Source organism: Elgaria multicarinata, chromosome 6 (genome assembly GCF_023053635.1).
Source record: "Elgaria multicarinata webbii isolate HBS135686 ecotype San Diego chromosome 6, rElgMul1.1.pri, whole genome shotgun sequence".
NCBI lineage: Eukaryota > Metazoa > Chordata > Lepidosauria > Squamata > Anguidae > Elgaria > Elgaria multicarinata.
Window position 1 is genome coordinate 95,398,581 of NC_086176.1, and position 18,484 is coordinate 95,417,064.

At 43.7% G+C, this 18,484-nt stretch overlaps 1 protein-coding gene across 2 annotated transcripts in view; it reads right to left on the reverse strand.

Annotated features, from left to right (window-relative positions):
• PARP8 (poly(ADP-ribose) polymerase family member 8) overlaps positions 1-18,484 on the reverse strand; it is a 192,734-nt gene that overhangs the window by 80,118 nt on the left and 94,132 nt on the right. The window contains exons 3-6 of one of the 2 annotated variants that reach the window (XM_063128667.1): positions 13,528-13,565; positions 7,569-7,658; positions 4,345-4,415; positions 722-799 (exon numbers count right to left, since the gene is read on the reverse strand). In XM_063128667.1, coding sequence (XP_062984737.1) covers positions 722-799; positions 4,345-4,415; positions 7,569-7,658; positions 13,528-13,565 — 277 coding nt within the window. The remainder of the gene's footprint in view (positions 1-721; positions 800-4,344; positions 4,416-7,568; positions 7,659-13,527; positions 13,566-18,484) is intronic. The other variant, XM_063128668.1, reaches the window with a different exon arrangement.

The following is an 18,484-nucleotide window of genomic DNA, read 5'->3' on the forward strand; positions in this document are numbered from 1 at the left end:
TAACATAGTGAGCATTGTGTGTGTGTATTTGTGTTTTTAGAATGAAGTCTCCCATGTTGGTGCACTTCCTATATCCATAAAAGTACTTAGGGTCCTTTCATGGACATTGTCCTGTGTTTGCTGACTTGGAGACTGCCTGCATCTCTCAAAGAAAGAGCACTTTCCCTCCGACTTTGGAAGATGCTCAGGCAATCTCCTGAGCAGCAAACTTAGGGGAATGCCCATGAAAGGACCCAAGTCCTTTTATGGATATAGGAACTGCACCAACATGAAGACTTCATTCTAAAAACACACACACACAAAGTTCACTATGTCACTGCCAGTAAGCCTACCCCCACCCCCACCCCCTGCAAACAACTAGATTAATTAAATAAAAAAGTTGCTTCTTCTGTGACTTGCTTTGAATTTCATTCTGAATTTTTCTGGTGGGGAAAAATAATCTGAGTTTGTGAAAAGTAGACTGGAAAATTTAACCCAATCTGTGGCCCTCATCTGGATCAGATTTCATACAATCATAACATCGCTAACCATTAGGCAGAGTGAGATAGCCATCTCAAGAAGCAGTTGTTTGGTGCCATGAAAAAGGAGCAAATCGTTAGTTCTTATTCTTGGGTTGTGTCCAGACTTAAGTCAAACTTAGAAAGACCCATAGAAATCAATAGGACTTAAGTTAGGTATTGTATTTAGCTTTCAACTAGATGGATAATAAATTGTCTCTTACCTGCCCTCCATAGTAAAACTCTTCCGAGTCATTATCCCCTTCTGAATCTTCTTCAACCGCACTACTGTGCCTTGATTCCTGGTTAAAAAAAAAAGTAAAGAAAAGAAGGATGGACAGAGAAAAATCGATAAATGGCATCTTTTTTCTCTTTCTTTTTTTTACCTTCCTCCTTTTCAGTTATGAATTATGCGAACTGAGAACTGGAAAAATTGTGCTATGAATCAAGAATTTCCTGATTCAATTTCCTCTGCTATCAACTCATTATGTGCATTAGGCAAGCCATTTTCTCTCAGCTGTAAGAATTACTACTAATGCTTTGAATACTAGAAACCTCTATACAAATGTAGTAGTAGTAGTAGTAGTAGTAGTACAACAACAACAACCAGAACATTCTTGCAAGGCACGCCTCTATCAAAGTGACTCTGGAGAGGCCAGCAGGAGCTTAACTGAAGGAAACATAAAAGTAACTAGCCATCACAGAATGATACCAAAAGAAGCCAATTCACTGATTTTTAGGCAAGTTTCTTTGGTAACACTGCAAAAGAGCTCTTGGAGAAGAATGTCAAGGTTGGCTCAACCAAAGAAACCATAACATATTTTGCCCAAACAAAATAGTCAACCAAATTAACACTGAATTCTTGGCTTGTTATGTCAATGGACTTCAGTTTTTTGTGTAGGTCCTCCTACTGAACAATCATCTCTGAACTGGAATGACAATAATATTAACAAAACTCCTATTGAAGTCAATATGGAACTTCCTTCCCCCCCCCCATCTCTCTCTCTCTCTCTATCTCTCTCTCTGAAACCTCCTAACCAATCCTTCAAGTCAACTATGTCAAGCTCACAAACTGAAGAGCACAGAACATAAGAAGACCCCTGCTGGATCAGAACAAGGGTCCATCTAATCCATCATTCTGTTCCTACAGCAGCCAACCACACCTAAGACATGACTCTGTCAGTCTCTCCCTCCCTCTCTCTAAATATATATACATATCACCAGACCCTAAGATAATCTTTAGAGGTCCTCCAGTTGAACTCACCTACTAGCTACTAAGAGGGGACCTTTTCAATGGTGGCCCCCCAGTTGTGGAATGAGCTTCCCAGAGAGGTTCACCTGGTGCATGCATTGTGATTTCTTCAGCATGGGGTGAAATCCTTTCCCCCCTCCCCTCTCCCAGGATTTTTAATCCTTCAGTATTTTTATTAAGTGTTTTATGTTTTGACACTGTGGAATAGACTTATGCCATAGCTAGACCTAAGGTTTATCCCTGGATCATCCAGGGGGTCAAACCTGTCCATCTAGGTGACACACAGGGGATCCAGTGCTCAGGCAGGGGCGAACCCTGGAGGATCCCAGGATAAACCTTAGGTCTAGCTGTGGCCTTACATTAGTACAGAAGAACAGGTGGCAGGGAAATCAAGGAAACAAAGTTGTGTGTTTTTTTTTAACTCCTAAGTATGTAGGGTGTAGCCACCAAATAATATTAAGAATGTTTCCATCTGTCTGTCAGGCCGCTGCCTAAGAACAACATCCAGACTCTGAGAAACTGAAAATAGTTTTTCAATGCTGCATTGCAATACAGCATGTCCTGGAGGAGCTGTTTGCTTAATAGTGTGCTTCCTCCATTTCTTTGTTTTGGAAGAAATCTTAGCATTTGGATATTCAGAAGGCTCAATAACCAGGAGTACTGCTATTCAAATAAAGGTCCACAAACACTGAGCAGCACAGAGCTCTCATAGCAAATAACTAGCAATGTTATATCTCTGAAGTTTATATAATGACTACACTACTATATATATTAGAATTTTATTGCCCGTATTCCCCTTTTGGATCAAAACCATTTTTGATCTACACTATTATACATTCTTCATTCCTGCCATGTACACAGGTCCGTAAATGAATGGGAATCAGCTGTGTAACTATAAGAAGGGAAAGAAACCGGCTCAAAATTACATTACATTTGCCTGCAATTTCCATGCCTTGTGAATCTATTTCATTTTTATTTTTTTTACCGTTATCTTTAATCTCAGGACAATCATACAGTTGGGCAATATAAAAGAATGGAGTGTGTATGTTTCATTTCAAGAAAAAAATAATGGGTGGGGAGTGATTATGATTTATTTTATTTTTCTCTTTATAAATGACCTTAACTAAAGGAGAAACATGCTGCAATATTTACAGTTTGCACAAACCGGGGAGCCTTTCCAAATAAAGCATCAACACGGATGAAAGAATCATAAAATGGAAGATCATGCTGTGAACATAACTGAGCACAACTTTAGGCCAATTCCCACTGAAATGAATGAGAGTTACACAGCAATTCGTTCCATGTAAGAGAAAGTCCTGAATAATTGTATATTTTCTGCTGAACCAGAAACATCTCTTTCCCCAGGCCTTAGTAAACCACTTTGCGTCCAAAGGTTGGCTCTGCCAACATGAAATTAGCGCTCATCTACAAGGCCTCTTCTATACCAAGCAGAATATTGCAGCATGAAAATGGCATATAAAAGGCAGGAGCCACACGAAGCAGGATATAGCACTATGAAAGTGGTGCATGGTACGTGCCAGTGGGCCCCAACAGTTGTCAGTGCACTTCAATACCACTATAAAGCCTTTTATATACCGCTTTCATACTGCAATATCCTGCTTGATGTAGATGAGGCCCAAGTTAAGATCATTGGTCCATTTGCCTCAGTATAGTCTACATACACTGGCTGGCAGCAGCTCTCCAGTGTTTCACACAGGAGCCCTTCCCATCCCTACCCGGAAGGGATGGGATATAGGAACTTTTGTATGCAAAGGTTATGCCCTATGGCAGACCACAGGTTTAAAGAATTATGTGGATCAAAGCAACAGAGTTCTGGGGGCCCTTAAAGACTGCGTACAAGGCAGGAATAAAGAGTGTATAACAGACTAAATCAAAAATGGTTTTGATCAAGAGAGAAGTATAGGCAATAAGATTCTAATACATATAGTAGCGTTGTCATTATGTAAACTTCAGAGGTAGGACATCGCTAGTGATTTGCTATAGCCTACAGATCTTAAGAATCATGTAGATCAAAGCAACGCATGTGGGGCACCTTGTGGTATGTGCTTTCAGAAGCAAGATCGTCCAATCACCAAGAAGCAGAGAAAAGGCATACACCACAATAAATGTATTAGCCTCTACGATGTCAGAAGATTCTTTGTTGGTTCTCCTAAACCCTACTCTAGTGCACCTCACCCAGAAGGTGCATAAAAGACCAATGTTGAGAGCAGTCATACTATCAGTTCCATATCTGTCCTATACAAAGTCGGGCTTGGGCTCTCCTTATGTTCTGTATTTCTTTTTTTGAACGTGTGTCTTTTATTTATGGTAGAACTATCCTGGGGCTTCTTAATTACACAGGAAACTGCACGCACAGGTCCCACGGGTGCAAGATTGCTGCATTCACTTCACTGGCAGGGACTACTCTATGGCATTCCATCGAAGAGCAGCTAACCTTTTGGATAAATGCCAGTATCCGCATGCTGTATTTGACCAGGCTAATTTAGAGGAAGTGTTTTCTCTAGCTTTCCATCTTGTTAACTTCCTCTCTGCTATGTTAGCTACAAGCATTGCACTAACAAAACAATACTGTACCTCTCCATTTTCTCTTTGTAACTTTGATTTTATGGATAAACAACAGTTGACATCACTGGTTTTCCGCAATTCTAAAAGCAAAAGAAAGAAGGAATGGGAGAAGGACAGAGTTAGCAAGTAAGTAAGGGCAACATTTCCATTCAATCAGCCTGGACTTTGATATAAACAAATAATCATGAAACAGATCTATACTACCGTACACCAAGGCAGACTATCTAACCATCTAGCAGAGGATTGCCAGGGTCCCCAGTAGTGGTCTTTCATACCCTTTGCTACCTAATCTTTTGAAATGAAGATGCCAGGGGTGGAACTTGGGAGCTTCTGCAGGCAAAGCATGATCTACTACTGAGCTACAGCCTCTTTTCTAAACTGAACAAGAGAGACAATCGGCACTCTCTCCAGGTTTTTGAGGGTCCCTGAGTGAGTCTCAGTGAGTCTACCTCCCCCCTCACATTGCCACCATTCTCATCATAGCTACCAACTCTGCTTGACAAGCAGAGAGCCACCAAAAGCCACTGAACAAGTAGGCAGTGGCATCTGCTCCTGCTCCTTTTTCTCACCACCACTGCTGTCTGGACCAGAGTGAAAGGCAGGTGAACAAGCAGGTTGCAAGGATGAAGAAGAGAAGCACCTCCAGGGGGCTCTTGTCAGTAGACCCCCTGCTAGGGTGCGAGCCCTCGGCAGGTGCCTGTCCATGCCTACCCTTGGTGCTGGCCTTGAAAATGCTTGTATAGTCCAGGATTCTGCTGCAGATGACAAGGCTAGCTTAAGAATTTGTGCACAATCCTCAAGGATGCCTTGAGGAAGTCAGATTCCTCAAAATGAATCCTCCATGCCCAATGGTACTATTCCAGAGTCCCTTTTCATACAGGTTGCTGCCATCCACTGAGGCCTTAGCTAGACCTAAGGTTTATCCCGGGGTCGTCCCTGCTTGCTCCTGGGATATCCTGTGTGTCATTTACATGAACAGGGATGACCCCGGGACGATCCCTGGATAGACCTTAGGTCTAGCTAAGGCCTGAGAGTCTTTGCACTCCTGCACTGAGATTGTCAGATCCATCCGCCAGGGATGCAGAGGTGCTGGTGACACTCTGTGACAAAGCACTCAAAATGTTACATAGAGGGCGCAAATAGCCTACCCTGGGAGGACACTTTCATTGGCAACCCCACTGTGATTGCTACACACCATCCCTAAGCATATTTTCCATACCATTGTAAATCTTCATTTTTCCCACCAGCTAGTATTAACAGTTGTATTTTCAAATTAATGCATACGGAATGTTATAATCACTTCTGAGTTGTTGATCTTAATTACGATTCATGTAGAACTAAAGTAAATGGGTTCCAAATATAATTTGCATGTTTATTTATGGAGGAATAATGGCCATTTACTCTAGATAAAAAATACAAAATTAATGCATAAAAATGACAAATTGTGTATAAAGAAAACTGCACTTGTTAGAGCTCGACTCAGAAGTTCCGGCATCCTAACAGTGTAACCCTACTCAAGTCAGTCCCATTGGGTTACTCAGGGCGTTGCTAGACCTACCGGGTGTTCCGTCGTTGAGGAGCGGTGAAAGCGGCTTTTCCCGTTCAGCCGTGACGCCTCATGCTCCACACCTGCCTTCGATTTGTGGCGGAAGTTTGCGCCGGTTGTGCTGCTGCCGCCGCGAGAACGGTTGCGCAGCCACACCGGCCTGATTGCCGCGGCTTTTTTTTTCGCTCGCTGCACGGTTTGCGCACGTCCGAAAGACCGCAAACTTGCGCAGCCGTCAGCGATGCCGCCGCCGGCCCTGGCGGCGGCAGCGGCGGCAGTGCCAGTGCCAGCTGAAGTGCTGCTGGTGCTGTTGAGGGTCAACATTGATGCGCTCACTTCCTGATGGGGGTCGTGGCGGGTGTCATATGACCCGAGGTCAATCGTCTGCATGGCCACTCTGTGCCTACATCTCCCATCATGCCTCTGAGGTGTCGGCGGCGATGACCGCCTCTGTGCCCTGTGCCCCATCCCAAGGAGCCAACCCACATCTGGCCGTAGCCATGGCAGCAGCCCACAAACAGCTCTGCCCTCTGCCAGCCTGGTACCCACACTAACAGGCAGCGTACAGCACCGCCATTATGCGGCCACGGTAGCTGCCCACCGCAAGGAGTCACCAGCCACTTTTCCGGTCCTCCGGTCCTGCGCAAACTGTCACTGGGGGAATAAAAAAAAAAAGCCGCTCCGCCGCGCTGCCCCAGCTGGCGGACTGCGCGCAAATGGCGGAGGCGGCTTGACCGAAGCCGCTGACCACTCCCCCTTAGCACGCCTTTTCCTGACCAGTGCCGACCGCAGTGACCTCACATCCTCCCACACGTACTCCGAATTACCGCGGGACAGCAGGAAAAGGCGCCCTAAAACTCACTTTTTTAAAGTCGGGAGAAAGAGGCTTCACCGCGGGATAACGGCGGATCCTCGTGAACGTCATCTGGAAGCCTCGACGTGACTGCGGAAGGTAACGCGCGCTAGAGCCTCGTCTAGTAACGCCCTCAGTGTAACCTAATGGGAGTTACTCTCAGTTGACAGAATTATAGCCTAAATGTATTATTAAAATTCCCCCTCAATATTAAAGCCAAGTACAAAATACTAACCAGGGACTCTTTATATGCTAAATACTAAGCGGCTGTTCTTTAGCAATCTCTCAAGTTTTGTCATGCCTACTCTCAAAAGTATCTCCTCCAACCTTTGCTTTTCCAAAGTGTCACCAGCCTGGCAGTTGTGGAAACTATGTAGGCATCTGTTAGTGGGATCTACCTCCCCTCTCCCAACATTCAAGTTTTCTCCCTCTGTTACCTTGACCCTGCCTTCCCCAACTTGATGTCCACCAGATGTTTTTGATTACAAGGCCATGTCTTCCAGAGTGGCCAATTGTAGCCCAAAACTTCTAGAGGGCACCAGCTTGGAGGAAGGATGGACAAGGGATATTCCGGACAGGCCCTTTGCACTGACTGCCCTAGACTTTGTCATGTGTGATTGATTAAGTCCCTGAAACTATGATTCAATGGAATAAGTAGTTGGTCTCTATTGCCTTGATAAGCCTTGGGGATTGCTAAACAGATCTTCCTTGGCTCAGCAAGCTTTTCGCTGACAAAAACGGAGTACTCCAACTCAACAAAAGTCATATTCTATCTGCCATCATATTCCAATAGCCTTATTAAATGGATACTATGATACATATTTGCAATATTACCTGTTGCGATTCGGTGAAAAATGACAGGAATTGGCTCTGTTGTAACTAATACGTCTTCATCATTATCTGAACTGGACACGTAGGTATTGTCTGCCAAAGGGAAAAGACACAAATCCTGTATTTAATGTGTGAGTGTGTGTGTGTATGTGTGTGAAGACTAAATCAAATCCCACATGTATTCTCTGGTGCTTCTCTTCTCTGCAACAGCACTGAATTTCCCTCTTCTAAGCTAAAATAATGTATTCTGAGAAGATGGGAGTCAACAGGTTACGATAATTCCGTTCATTCCTGGATCATGAACCAACATCTCTAAGGTGAACTTTATTTTTCTAGAAACAAGGTCTCCAGAGATGAGAATGTACTCTAAAGCAAAGCATGGGAACCTGAGCTCTGCCGATCTACAGATTTGGAATGGATTTTTTTTGTTTTTGTTTTTGCTGATTTTTGTATCTCTGCATTATTGAAATCTGTTCTGTTATTTGAGATGATTCAAAGAATGATGTAACTATTTCCAAGGACCTCATGGAGCTTCAGACTTGTGTTTCTCAGCAACACACACATACACACACACCTCAACATAAAACTGCCTTGGAAACATAAAACACTTTTCAAAAGAAGTTTGTGGTCATGGCATAGCTGGGGTGGGGTAGGGTGGGGTCCTACTATTCAAATGGGGGTGGGGTGGAAGTAAAATATCCCTCTTGGCATGCCTAAACTCTTGGTAACCTTTCCATCTTATTATTATTATTATTATTATTATTATTATTTATTTATATAGCACCATCAATGTACATGGTGCTGTACAGAGTAAAACAGTAAATAGCAAGACTCTGCCGCATAGGCTTACAATCTCAGCCAGCCATTGACTATAAGGAAACAACAATAACACTACAGACTTCTCTTGTAAAGGTGTTTGCAAATATTTGACATCATGAATAAACAAGAATGCTGGGAATATGGAGATGATGTTGTCATCCTCATTCCAAAGATTTTAATTTAAATCCAGAAATGGGAATCCCAGAGTTCATGGCCCTTGTGGGTTGCTGCTTAGGGAGTAGGAGGGTGAAGGCCCACTTTCACAGAGGACTCTAAACCCTGGTGTGTGAGAGAGAATTCAGAGAAGCAAAAAGGAGACATCAAGCAGATATCGCTGTACACAGAGGCCACTTCAATGGTGACCTAGCAGCAGCTTCAATAAGCCAGAGTCAAACAGCCAAGCAGTGGAAATGGCCTTTCCTTGGCCTCTGATGAAAACACGGTAAAAGCATACTCAATAATAAGATCCATAGATTTAGGCTGCAATCTATAACCCACTTAGTTGAAGCCATAAACTTTTTTTTTCACTGTTCATTGATTTTCCGTCCCATATGGAAACTTGAAAACACTTTTTTCCTAACCCATTTCTCCCTCACTTGGCAACCATTTTTGTTACTTTGCTTAACCCTCTGCAGAATACATTGAAATGTGAAACTAAGATGCTCATTTATTTATTTATGTATTTATTTATTTATTATTTACTTTGCCTTGTCTCTAGGTGGGCATGACCTGGTAGCTGGCAAATGGCCCTAGCCAAGCACATGAATGCATCCTTCAGAGGGAGAAAGCTCCCTACTTCTTGACCTGATGGAAATGCCTGGGCCTCTCAGTCAGACGTACATTACTGACAAATAGGGTGAAGAAGACAGCCACCTTAGGCCTTGTAATATCTCTCGCTAGTTAACAAAGCACAGACAGACTATTTGTATCAGTGATACCAATACTTCTGCAACCTATGTCTGTCGGCAGGCATTAGCTTGTGCACTTATTCATTGGAACATACTCTGCAAACTATAATGACTCCTAGAGGAGCCATTGTGCCATATTGTATTGATTCTCGGTAATGGAACTTGGACTCTCCATGCTGTGTATTGTAAGCTTGTTCTGGAGCATAGGTCCTTCTATCCTTGTATCATTTTTTTTCTGGAACATATAAATATGTACTGGATTATTGTGAAATCTATAGCCTGCTTACAACTGAATTTAGTAGGCTTATGCTGGACTAAGGGCTCACCTACACCAAGCAGGATATTCCACTATGGAAGCGGTATATAAAAGGCAGGAGCCACACTATTGCTTTATAGTGTTCTCTTTATTCAAGTGCACTGACAACTGCTGGGGCCCATTGACACATACCATATACTGCTTTCATACTGCTTTCATAGTGTTATATCCTGCTTGGTGTAGATGTGTCATGGGCCCCAACAGTTGTCAGTGCACTTCAGTACCACTATAAAGCAGTAGTGTAGATCCTGCAGTGCACATCATTACCGCTAGAAAGCTGTTGTGAGGCTCCTGCCTTTTATATACTGCTTTTATAGTGGAATATCCTGCTTGGTGTAGATGAGCCCTAAGTTGTGGATTGCAGTCTTTTTATTCCTAAAATTAGATCTTCTTATTTGCCTGGCTGTAATGCAGGCTATCAACAGTCCTGAGTTTATCCTTATGTCTTCCCCATCAGCAGCATCAAGAAACCCAACATTTGGATCCAAGAATAGATCTAAATTCAGCAAAACTATGGACATTTGCTTGCGTTTCAGTACTTTATTCTGTTTTATTCTGTTTGGGACACTTGAGGTAAGCACCTCTCTCCTTGTTTAACAAGCACAGTCCATGTCGTCTGACACTTGGCCCTACTAAATTGCTCTCCCTAATCTGGTAGAGCTGTCATTTCCTCCAGGTCTAGAACAGATGTGGTTGTACTCCAATCCCCATCATCTCCAGCCAGCATTGTAAATGTTCAGAGATACTGGGAGTTGTAGTCCAGCAACATCTGGAGAACCACAGGTTCCCCACCATGCTCTAGAACAGTGGTCTTCAACTGGTGGGTCGCAACCCATAAGTGGGTCGCGAGATCAGTCCACATCGATTGCAACAAAGCTGTTGCTGCCATGTTGGGCAATTGTGAAATTGTGAAAGTGAGTCCCATGTTGCAGGTTGGGAGTCAGAGGTGAGCCTCAAGTCTGGACCAGTTGAAGATCACTGCTCTAGAACAAGGGTAGGTGACGTTGAGCAGTCCAGGGGCCAATTTCTCCCCAACCAGCCATGGGCTGAACTCCTGCTGCCACACTGCCAAAAAAATGGGATGGGAGTAAATAAAATCATGGTTTGCCTCTACAGAGGCTTTAAATGAACCAGTTTAGCTTGTTTTGGCACTAGATTTCTCCATTCTAAGTCTCCATGGTGTTTGCCACCGAATTTCGGTGCAAAAATGCGACAGGGGCTAAATTTCCCACCCCTCCTCTAGAACATCAATATCTGAATGGGCAGTGGCTGCAACCTGCCCCTAGTGCATATTGATGTAACTGCAGGTGCACCAGGAGACTCCACAGTGCAAAGTCTGCCCCTTCACACACTGCAGCTAAGTTATACGTTAATCAGTTGTAGGACAACTGAGTTTTCCTAGTACATCTTTAAGCAAAAAAGGACAAACACCCTCTTGACTTTCAACCCAATGGGAGGATAGACTACTGCAGAGTAAGCCAATGCAGCAGGCAGAGAATTGCCCATTGGCATTGTGTGACTAGGGCTTGGTTCAGACAACACATTTCTGAACGGTAGTTTTACAACTCCATGTTGGAGTTTTTACCCCACCATTGAGAAATGTGTTGTCTGGTGGGAAAACTCCATGCAATGGTGGATTTTTGGGGGGGAAACACTCCACGCAGAATATCCACGATGGAGAGTTCTTGCACAACCATTGGGTTGCATGTTGTGCAAGAATGGTTGTGCAACCCAATGGCTCCATGTGGTTTTCCATTGTGCTGAGTTGACTTTTCCCACCAGCTACAGAGTTCTTCGGCAAGATAGGTGAAAGGAGCAAGTGCTGCTCTTGGAGAGTCGCCAGGATTGTTTTTTCACAGCAATGGCTGATGGGATACCATCAGGAGGACCAGGGGAAGAGAGAGGGCAGAGGAAGTCAATCAAACATCACATTGACTTTTACTCAACTCCACAGTCACACAACAGTGGAATTAGAAGATGTTGTGTCTGGAGTACCTCCTAAAGACTCAACTGTTGAGTGGAGTTGTCACACTGCATTGGCTAACATGTTGTCTGAACAGAGCCAGTGTGCAGGGATGGAGTGAGATTTCCACACAGGGGCACTCAGATGCGCAAGTAGCCCTGCTAGAATGGTTGCGAGCAGAGTTAAACTGAGTGCGGACCCCTGTGGCGGCCTGCCCACACCCCATCCCAGGCCAGGGCTTTCTCCTTCCAGCTTCCCCGAGGCTGCACTGGGCTGCCTGCTTTTGATAGTGTGATGGGTGCTTGCAAAGGAAAACAAAGCAATTCTTGCAAGGGACATATGGGAGGCAGCAGGAATGGCATAAGACAAGAAACTGGCATCAGTGGCAGTGGTGGGGTAAAGAAGTTTGCTAGATGAAACAGCTGGCAGCTGCTGCCTTGCAAGAGAGATGGGAGGGGAATTACTGCCCTTCTGTTTGATTCTTAGGAGACATTTCCATAAGAAATGGGGAAAAACCTCCTCCACCCCAAGTTGGACCGCTGAAATGAAGACGGCTTGGTAGGAAACCAGGAGTAGCTTTGCAGGTGAAATAACTGGGAACTCCTTTCTGGTATCGAAAACAAAGTCCAGGGCTGAGCATATGCTCAGAAGTACGCTGGTTATTAATTCTAAGTGTATTCCTGGGCCCTTAACCACTGTTTTTCATTTGGGTCCAGTTAATAGATCTTGGGGTTCAAGCAAAAAAAAAAACCCACCAAAAAACCACCAAAGTAGGTCAATCCAGTAAACTCAAAGTCTGTTCACCGAAGTGATAGCTGTAAATTAGGGTGACCATATGGAAAGAAGGACAGGGCTCCTGTACCTTTAACAGTTGTATTCAAAAGGAAATTTCAGCAGGTGTCCTTTGTATGCAAGCAGCACTTGGTGAAATATGCTCTTCATCACAAACAGTTAAAGCTGCAGGAGCCCTGACCACTTTTGTATCTGGTCACTAGGGTAGGGCTCCTGCAGCTTTAACTGTTGCGATGAAGAGGGAATTTCACCAGGTTCTCCATATATACAAATGACCCCTGCTGAAATTCCCATTTCTATACAACTGTTAAAGATACAGGAGCCCTGTCCTCCTTTCCATATGGTCACTGTAAGCAAATAAAACTCCTCTGTCTTAAGGCTAGAAGAGATATTACTTGAAATGCGTGTCCAGCAGCTATGGGTGTGTATATGTGTGTTTTACTCTAGTGTAGGCACAGGAGGTCTGATCCAGATCTGAAGAGCTCCCCTGGCCCCACCCCCTGTCCAACTCCAGGGGCCCAATCCAGACCACGGTCCCTGTGCTTACTCCAAAGTAAAATTGAGGGTGGGGAAGAGAGATTAGGGTGACCATATCAAAAGGAGGACAGGGCTCCTGTATCTTTAACAGTTAGATAGAAAAGGGAATTTCAGCAGGTGTCATTTGTATATATAGAGAACCTGGTGAAATTCCCTCTTTATCACAACAGTTAAAGCTGCAGGAGCTATACTAGAGTGACCAGATTTAAAAGACGGCAGGGCACCTGCAGCTTTAACTGGTGGGATGAAGAGGAAATTTCACCAGGTTCTCCATATATACAAATGACACCTGCTGAAATTCCCTTTTCGATACAACTGTTAAAGATACAGGAGCCCTGTCCTCCTTTCCAAATGGTCAGCCGAAGAGAGATGTATCTGCTGCTAGAAACACATCAAAGTAATGTCTGTTCCCCCTCACACACACCACAACCTTCTTCTCATGAATTGGATTCATTCTCACCCTGAAAAGCAGAAAGGAAGGCTGAAAAGCAGAAATAACGGTCCAAATGAAGCAGCTAATGAAATGTGATTAGCACAAAGGTGATCCCGGGGCACAATAATGGAGTTTCAAATGCCTTCAGTTGAATCTTTAAAAACACGGTGGCAGCACGGAAAGTAGCACTTTACCTGGATAATCCTCGGAGACGTGCACTGAATAGGATATGCTGTTAAAAAAAGAAGAAAAAGAAAGATAAGGGGAAATGTAAGAGAAGCAGAAGAGTAATTGTACTGAACTTGTCCATATTTATTTATAGATTTCTGACAGCTCTGTAAGACAGCTACTTTGACGGCTTTCAAAGTGCTTAGTGCAAATAAATAAATTACTAGACATGGTGTGAAGGCCCCATTTCCCACTTCCCCTCCTTCTAATATAGCGTAACTCGAATCCAAAACCGCATTTAGGCAGGGAAGGGAGCAGAGGCAAGGAAAAGAAGGAATGAAGATTGTTTAACTATCCAATTCAGGTAGTCCTTCTGCACCATCACTCGTTACTCTTTTTTAATTTTGTTTTTATTTCTAAAGGAAAACATATTAGGGCTGCAACCTGAAAATACTTTTAAAAACTCTTGCTAAAATTTATTCATTCCTTCAGGACAACTTTCCTAGAGTCTTGAGTCTGCAGTACATGTACTGCAGTCCCAAATCTATGGTGGATTTTACACAAGAGCACACTTAAGTGACAGCTGCCAATCACTTATTGCCTTCAGGAGATTTTTTTTTTACAAACTGAAGGCAATTAATCATCCTGCAATCTGTGCACCATATTCTTATTTTTAAAAGAAGGTTTCATATCTGTTCCTCATGTAACAGTTTCCACCTAGCATCCAATTTAAGAACAGGCAGAGGGCTAATGTGGTGTGAGACCCGTTGTGGTGTAGTGAGTGTTAGACTGGGAGTTGGGAGATCTGGGCTCTAGTCCCCACTTGACCATGGAAGCTAGGGTGACCATATGAAAAGGAAGACAAGGCTCCTGTATCTTTAACAGTTGTGATGAAGAAGGAATTTCAGCAGGTGTCATTTGTACATATGCAGCACCTGGTGAAATTCTTTCTTCATCACAACAGTTAAAGCTGCAGAGCCCCACTTTCTTGGTCAGATACAAAAGAGGGCAGGGCTCCTGCAACTTTAACTATTGTGATGAAGAGGGGATTTCACCAGGTGCTGCATGCATACAAATGATGCCTGCTGAAATTCCCTTTCAATACAACTGTTAAAGATATAGGAGCCCTGTCCTCCTTTCCATATGGTCACCCTAATAGAAGCTCTCTGGCTGACTTTGGGCTAGACACAGACTCTCAGCCCAGACTACCACACAGGGTTGTTGTTGTGAAGATAAAATAGAAAGGAGGAGGAGGAGGAGGAGGATTATGGAACCAATTCCCTATGGAGGTTGTGGGCTCTCCCACCCTAGAGTCATTCAAGAGGCAGCTGGACAGCCATCTGTCAGGGATGCTTTAAGGTGGATTCCTGCATTGAGCAGGGGGTTGGACTCGATGGCCTTACAGGCCCCTGCTGACTCGACAATTCTATGATTCTATGTATGCCGCCTTGGGTTTTTTGGAGGAAAAAAGGTGGGATATAAATGTAATTAATTAATTAATTAATTAATTAATTAATAAAGCAAGCTTTTGGTTTTTCAAACCTAACCTGAGAGCAGGTTCGGAGAGTTTTTAAAACAAAGAGTTTGCAATTTCACATACTAAAATCTATAATAACTGTTGGAGGTAAGTGCTTCAGCTTGGCTCCAAACAGGGCCTTGGGCAAACAACTACCCCTCTCCCCATTGCCACTTCCTATGCATAAGTCTCCAACATTAGGCTGACCCTATGGAAAGGAGGACAGGGCTCCTGTATCTTTAACAGTTGCATAGAAAAGGGAATTTCAGCAGGTGTCATTTGTATATATGGAGAACCTGGTGAAATTCCTTCTTCATCACAACAGTTAAAGTGCAGGAGCTAAACTAGAGTGACCAGATTTAATAGAGGGGCAGGGCACCTGCAGCTTTAACTATTGTGACATCACTTTGAATGTGTTTCTAGCAGCAGATACATCTCTCTTCGGCTGACCATTTGGAAAGGTGGACAGGGCTCCTGCATCTTTAACAGTTGTATCGAAAAGGGAATTTCAGCAGGTGTCGTTTGTATATATGGAGAACCTGGTGAAATTCTCTCTTCATCACCACAGTTAAAGCTGCAGGTGCCCTGCCCTCTTTTAAATCTGGTCACTCTAGTATAGCTCCTGCAGCTTTAACTATGATACTGAAGAGAGAATTTCACCAGGTTCTCCATATATACAAATGACACCTGCTGAAATTCTCTTTTCTATGCAACTGTTAAAGATACAGGAGCCCTGTCCTCCTTTTCATATGGTCACCCTATCCAACACGATGTCTCTGGGCACCACGTCTCTTGGCACCCATCAGGCTCTCTGCCCCTCCTGACCTTTATTTTATTTCTTCAGACCATTTGTATAATTAAAATAAAAACTAACCAGGAGGCTGGCATGCTGCAGAGTACTGCCTGCCAGAACCATTTTTATTGGGCTCAAAAGAGCGGTTTTATGTTTTGGATCTCAGATCCCATCCCTGTCTTGTACTTTGGACCTTGGGTAAGTTACTTTTATTTTAGTCTCACCAATTTGCCTTCTGGAAATAAGTGTTTTGTGACTGGCCCATCACAATAAACATGTTATGAGGGGGCCCCCTCCCATGGCTGCCATTTTGTGAAAGCACCCATGACACAAGCACCAACTGTGCCCACCAGCCCCAAGGGGTTGAGGATCCCTATCTTATGAAGTTCCAGAAGGTCTTCTGACCATCAGGAGGAGCTTTTGGGGAGGGAACAGGGGGGCTACACTGGGAAAGAGGCCAAAAAAGCTCCATTGCATGAGTGGCGGGTCCAAGCCATTTCTTGGAAAGCAGTACTAACACTACCACCTGCCAAAATGGCACATCTGTGAAAACCACAAACTGTACACTATTTCAATTTTACGGCAATCTTACACCAGATCTAAGGTAGGTGATTGACATTTCCTTATTCTGTTCTGATACAAATACTGTCAGGGCTGCTATCAAATCTTAACAGGCAGCGATGAACAAAAGAAGAGCCACTCTGTAACTGATGAAAGGCCTACCCAGCCTTCTGCTTGTGTAGTGCCCAACCTGTCACATTTTTCTCCCTCTCCCATAATACTAGAATCCAGGGTCATCCCATGAAGCTGATTGGTGGGAGATTAAGGACAAATAGAAGGAAGTACTTCTTCACACAGCATATAGTTAAAGTATGGAATTCACTACCACAAGATGTAGTGATGGCCAACAATTTGGATGGCTGCAAAAGGGGACGACAATGGCTACTAGTCCTGATGGCTAAGTGCAACCTCCAGTATCAGAGGCAGTAAGCCTGTAAACACTAGTTGCTGGGGAACATGGGTGGGAGGGTGCTGTTGCACCATGTCCTGCCTTGTTCATCCCTGGTTGATGGCTGGTGGGCCACTGTGTGAACAGAGTGCTGGACTAGATGGACCATCGGTCTGATCCAGCATGGCTCTTCTTTATGTTCTCATGTCTTTCTCATTTTCTGGCCTTTGTCCTTGCTACTGCTGACTAGGGCCATGGATTTGGGTTTGGGTTCAGTTCTGCAGTCTTTAAGATTTGGGGACTTGAAGGGTGGGTGTAGGGGAGAGCTTCCAGACTAAGCTTGTAAGTCTATATTGTATGGCAACTATGTAATGTGTGAAGAAATCCCTAACCTGGGGCTACTCTGCCTCCAACTGATAAGCTGTACTTCCACAATGGCCAGCTGAGATAGTTTGACTCTGGCATTTAGCTTTGGGTTGTACCTCTTTCTGCAAAGAAAGATAGAATCAAAAGTGGTTCAGCTGAGAAGCTTTTTTGACGGATTGATTGATTGATTGATTTTAAAAGGAGTTTTCCAAGTCAAACACTTGCTGACTGAGCCTCCAAAACCAGCCTTCCCCAAACTGGTGCCCTCCTGGTGTGTAATCCTGAAACACCAATCTTGGGGTCATAAGTCAACACATCTGGAAGATACTAGTTTGGGGAAGGCAGTACGTTACTGTCCCTGTGGAATTGAATGAATAAAATGGTGTGATTTGGGATCCCGTCTGTCTAGACCAGTGGTTCCCAAAGTGGGCGGTACCGCCCCCTTGGGGGCGGTGGGATTGCATAGGGGGTCGCTAAGAGGCAAGAGGGCGGCAGGGGGGTGCGCGAGGTGATCTTTTCCAAGCAGTGCCTCTCCAGAAGGTCTTAAAACCCAGACATTTTTATGGGAGAAGGTAGTTTGGTCCCAAGCCAGGAAGAATCCACACATGTATTAATAAGAAGAGTCCTTTCAACAGTGAATTGAAATGTTTCACAAGCACCAAAATGCTAATGAAGAGACATACGCTGCTTGGTGTGCCCTGCCATGCCGGCTGCAAAACAGAGGCGTTCGCTCTCTTTTCCCTCCCTCCCTCAGCAAGCCAGCGGCGGGTACTTCCCATTTAAAGGGGCAAATTGAACAACAAAATGACATTGAGCTGAAGCCAAAGTTTAAGAAATCGTATCAGTAGTTTTGGTTACAGAAGGAAATTTCTGAACGCTATCCTGCACTATGGAGACTGGTTCAGAAGCTCCTGGTTGCATTTCCAACATCATATTTGGTGGAATGTGGTTTTAGTGTGGTCTGCCTACTTCTCTCCAAGCAAAGAAATCAACTCCAGATTACTAATTGTGGTAATTTAAGACTCATGTTAAGTGACTTTAAACCAGACATTGGGAAACTGGTATCACTTCATCAAGCCCTTCCATCACATTAAGAATTTACAGAATAGTGAGGTACTCTACCCTAGTTACTAAATGTGATATCTAATATTCTTGCTAAATGACTATCAGACTTTGAAAAGATGATATCACTGGATCAAGTTCATCAATTATGTTTAATTGAATAAACTAAAAAAATATATAATTGGATTTTGAATAAATATTCAATTAATTGTTACTGTTTTTAATTTTGTTATTACCTTCCTTAGTGGGTCGTTGAAAACAGCTATTCTGAATAATGATTTTTATAGTGCAGGGCAC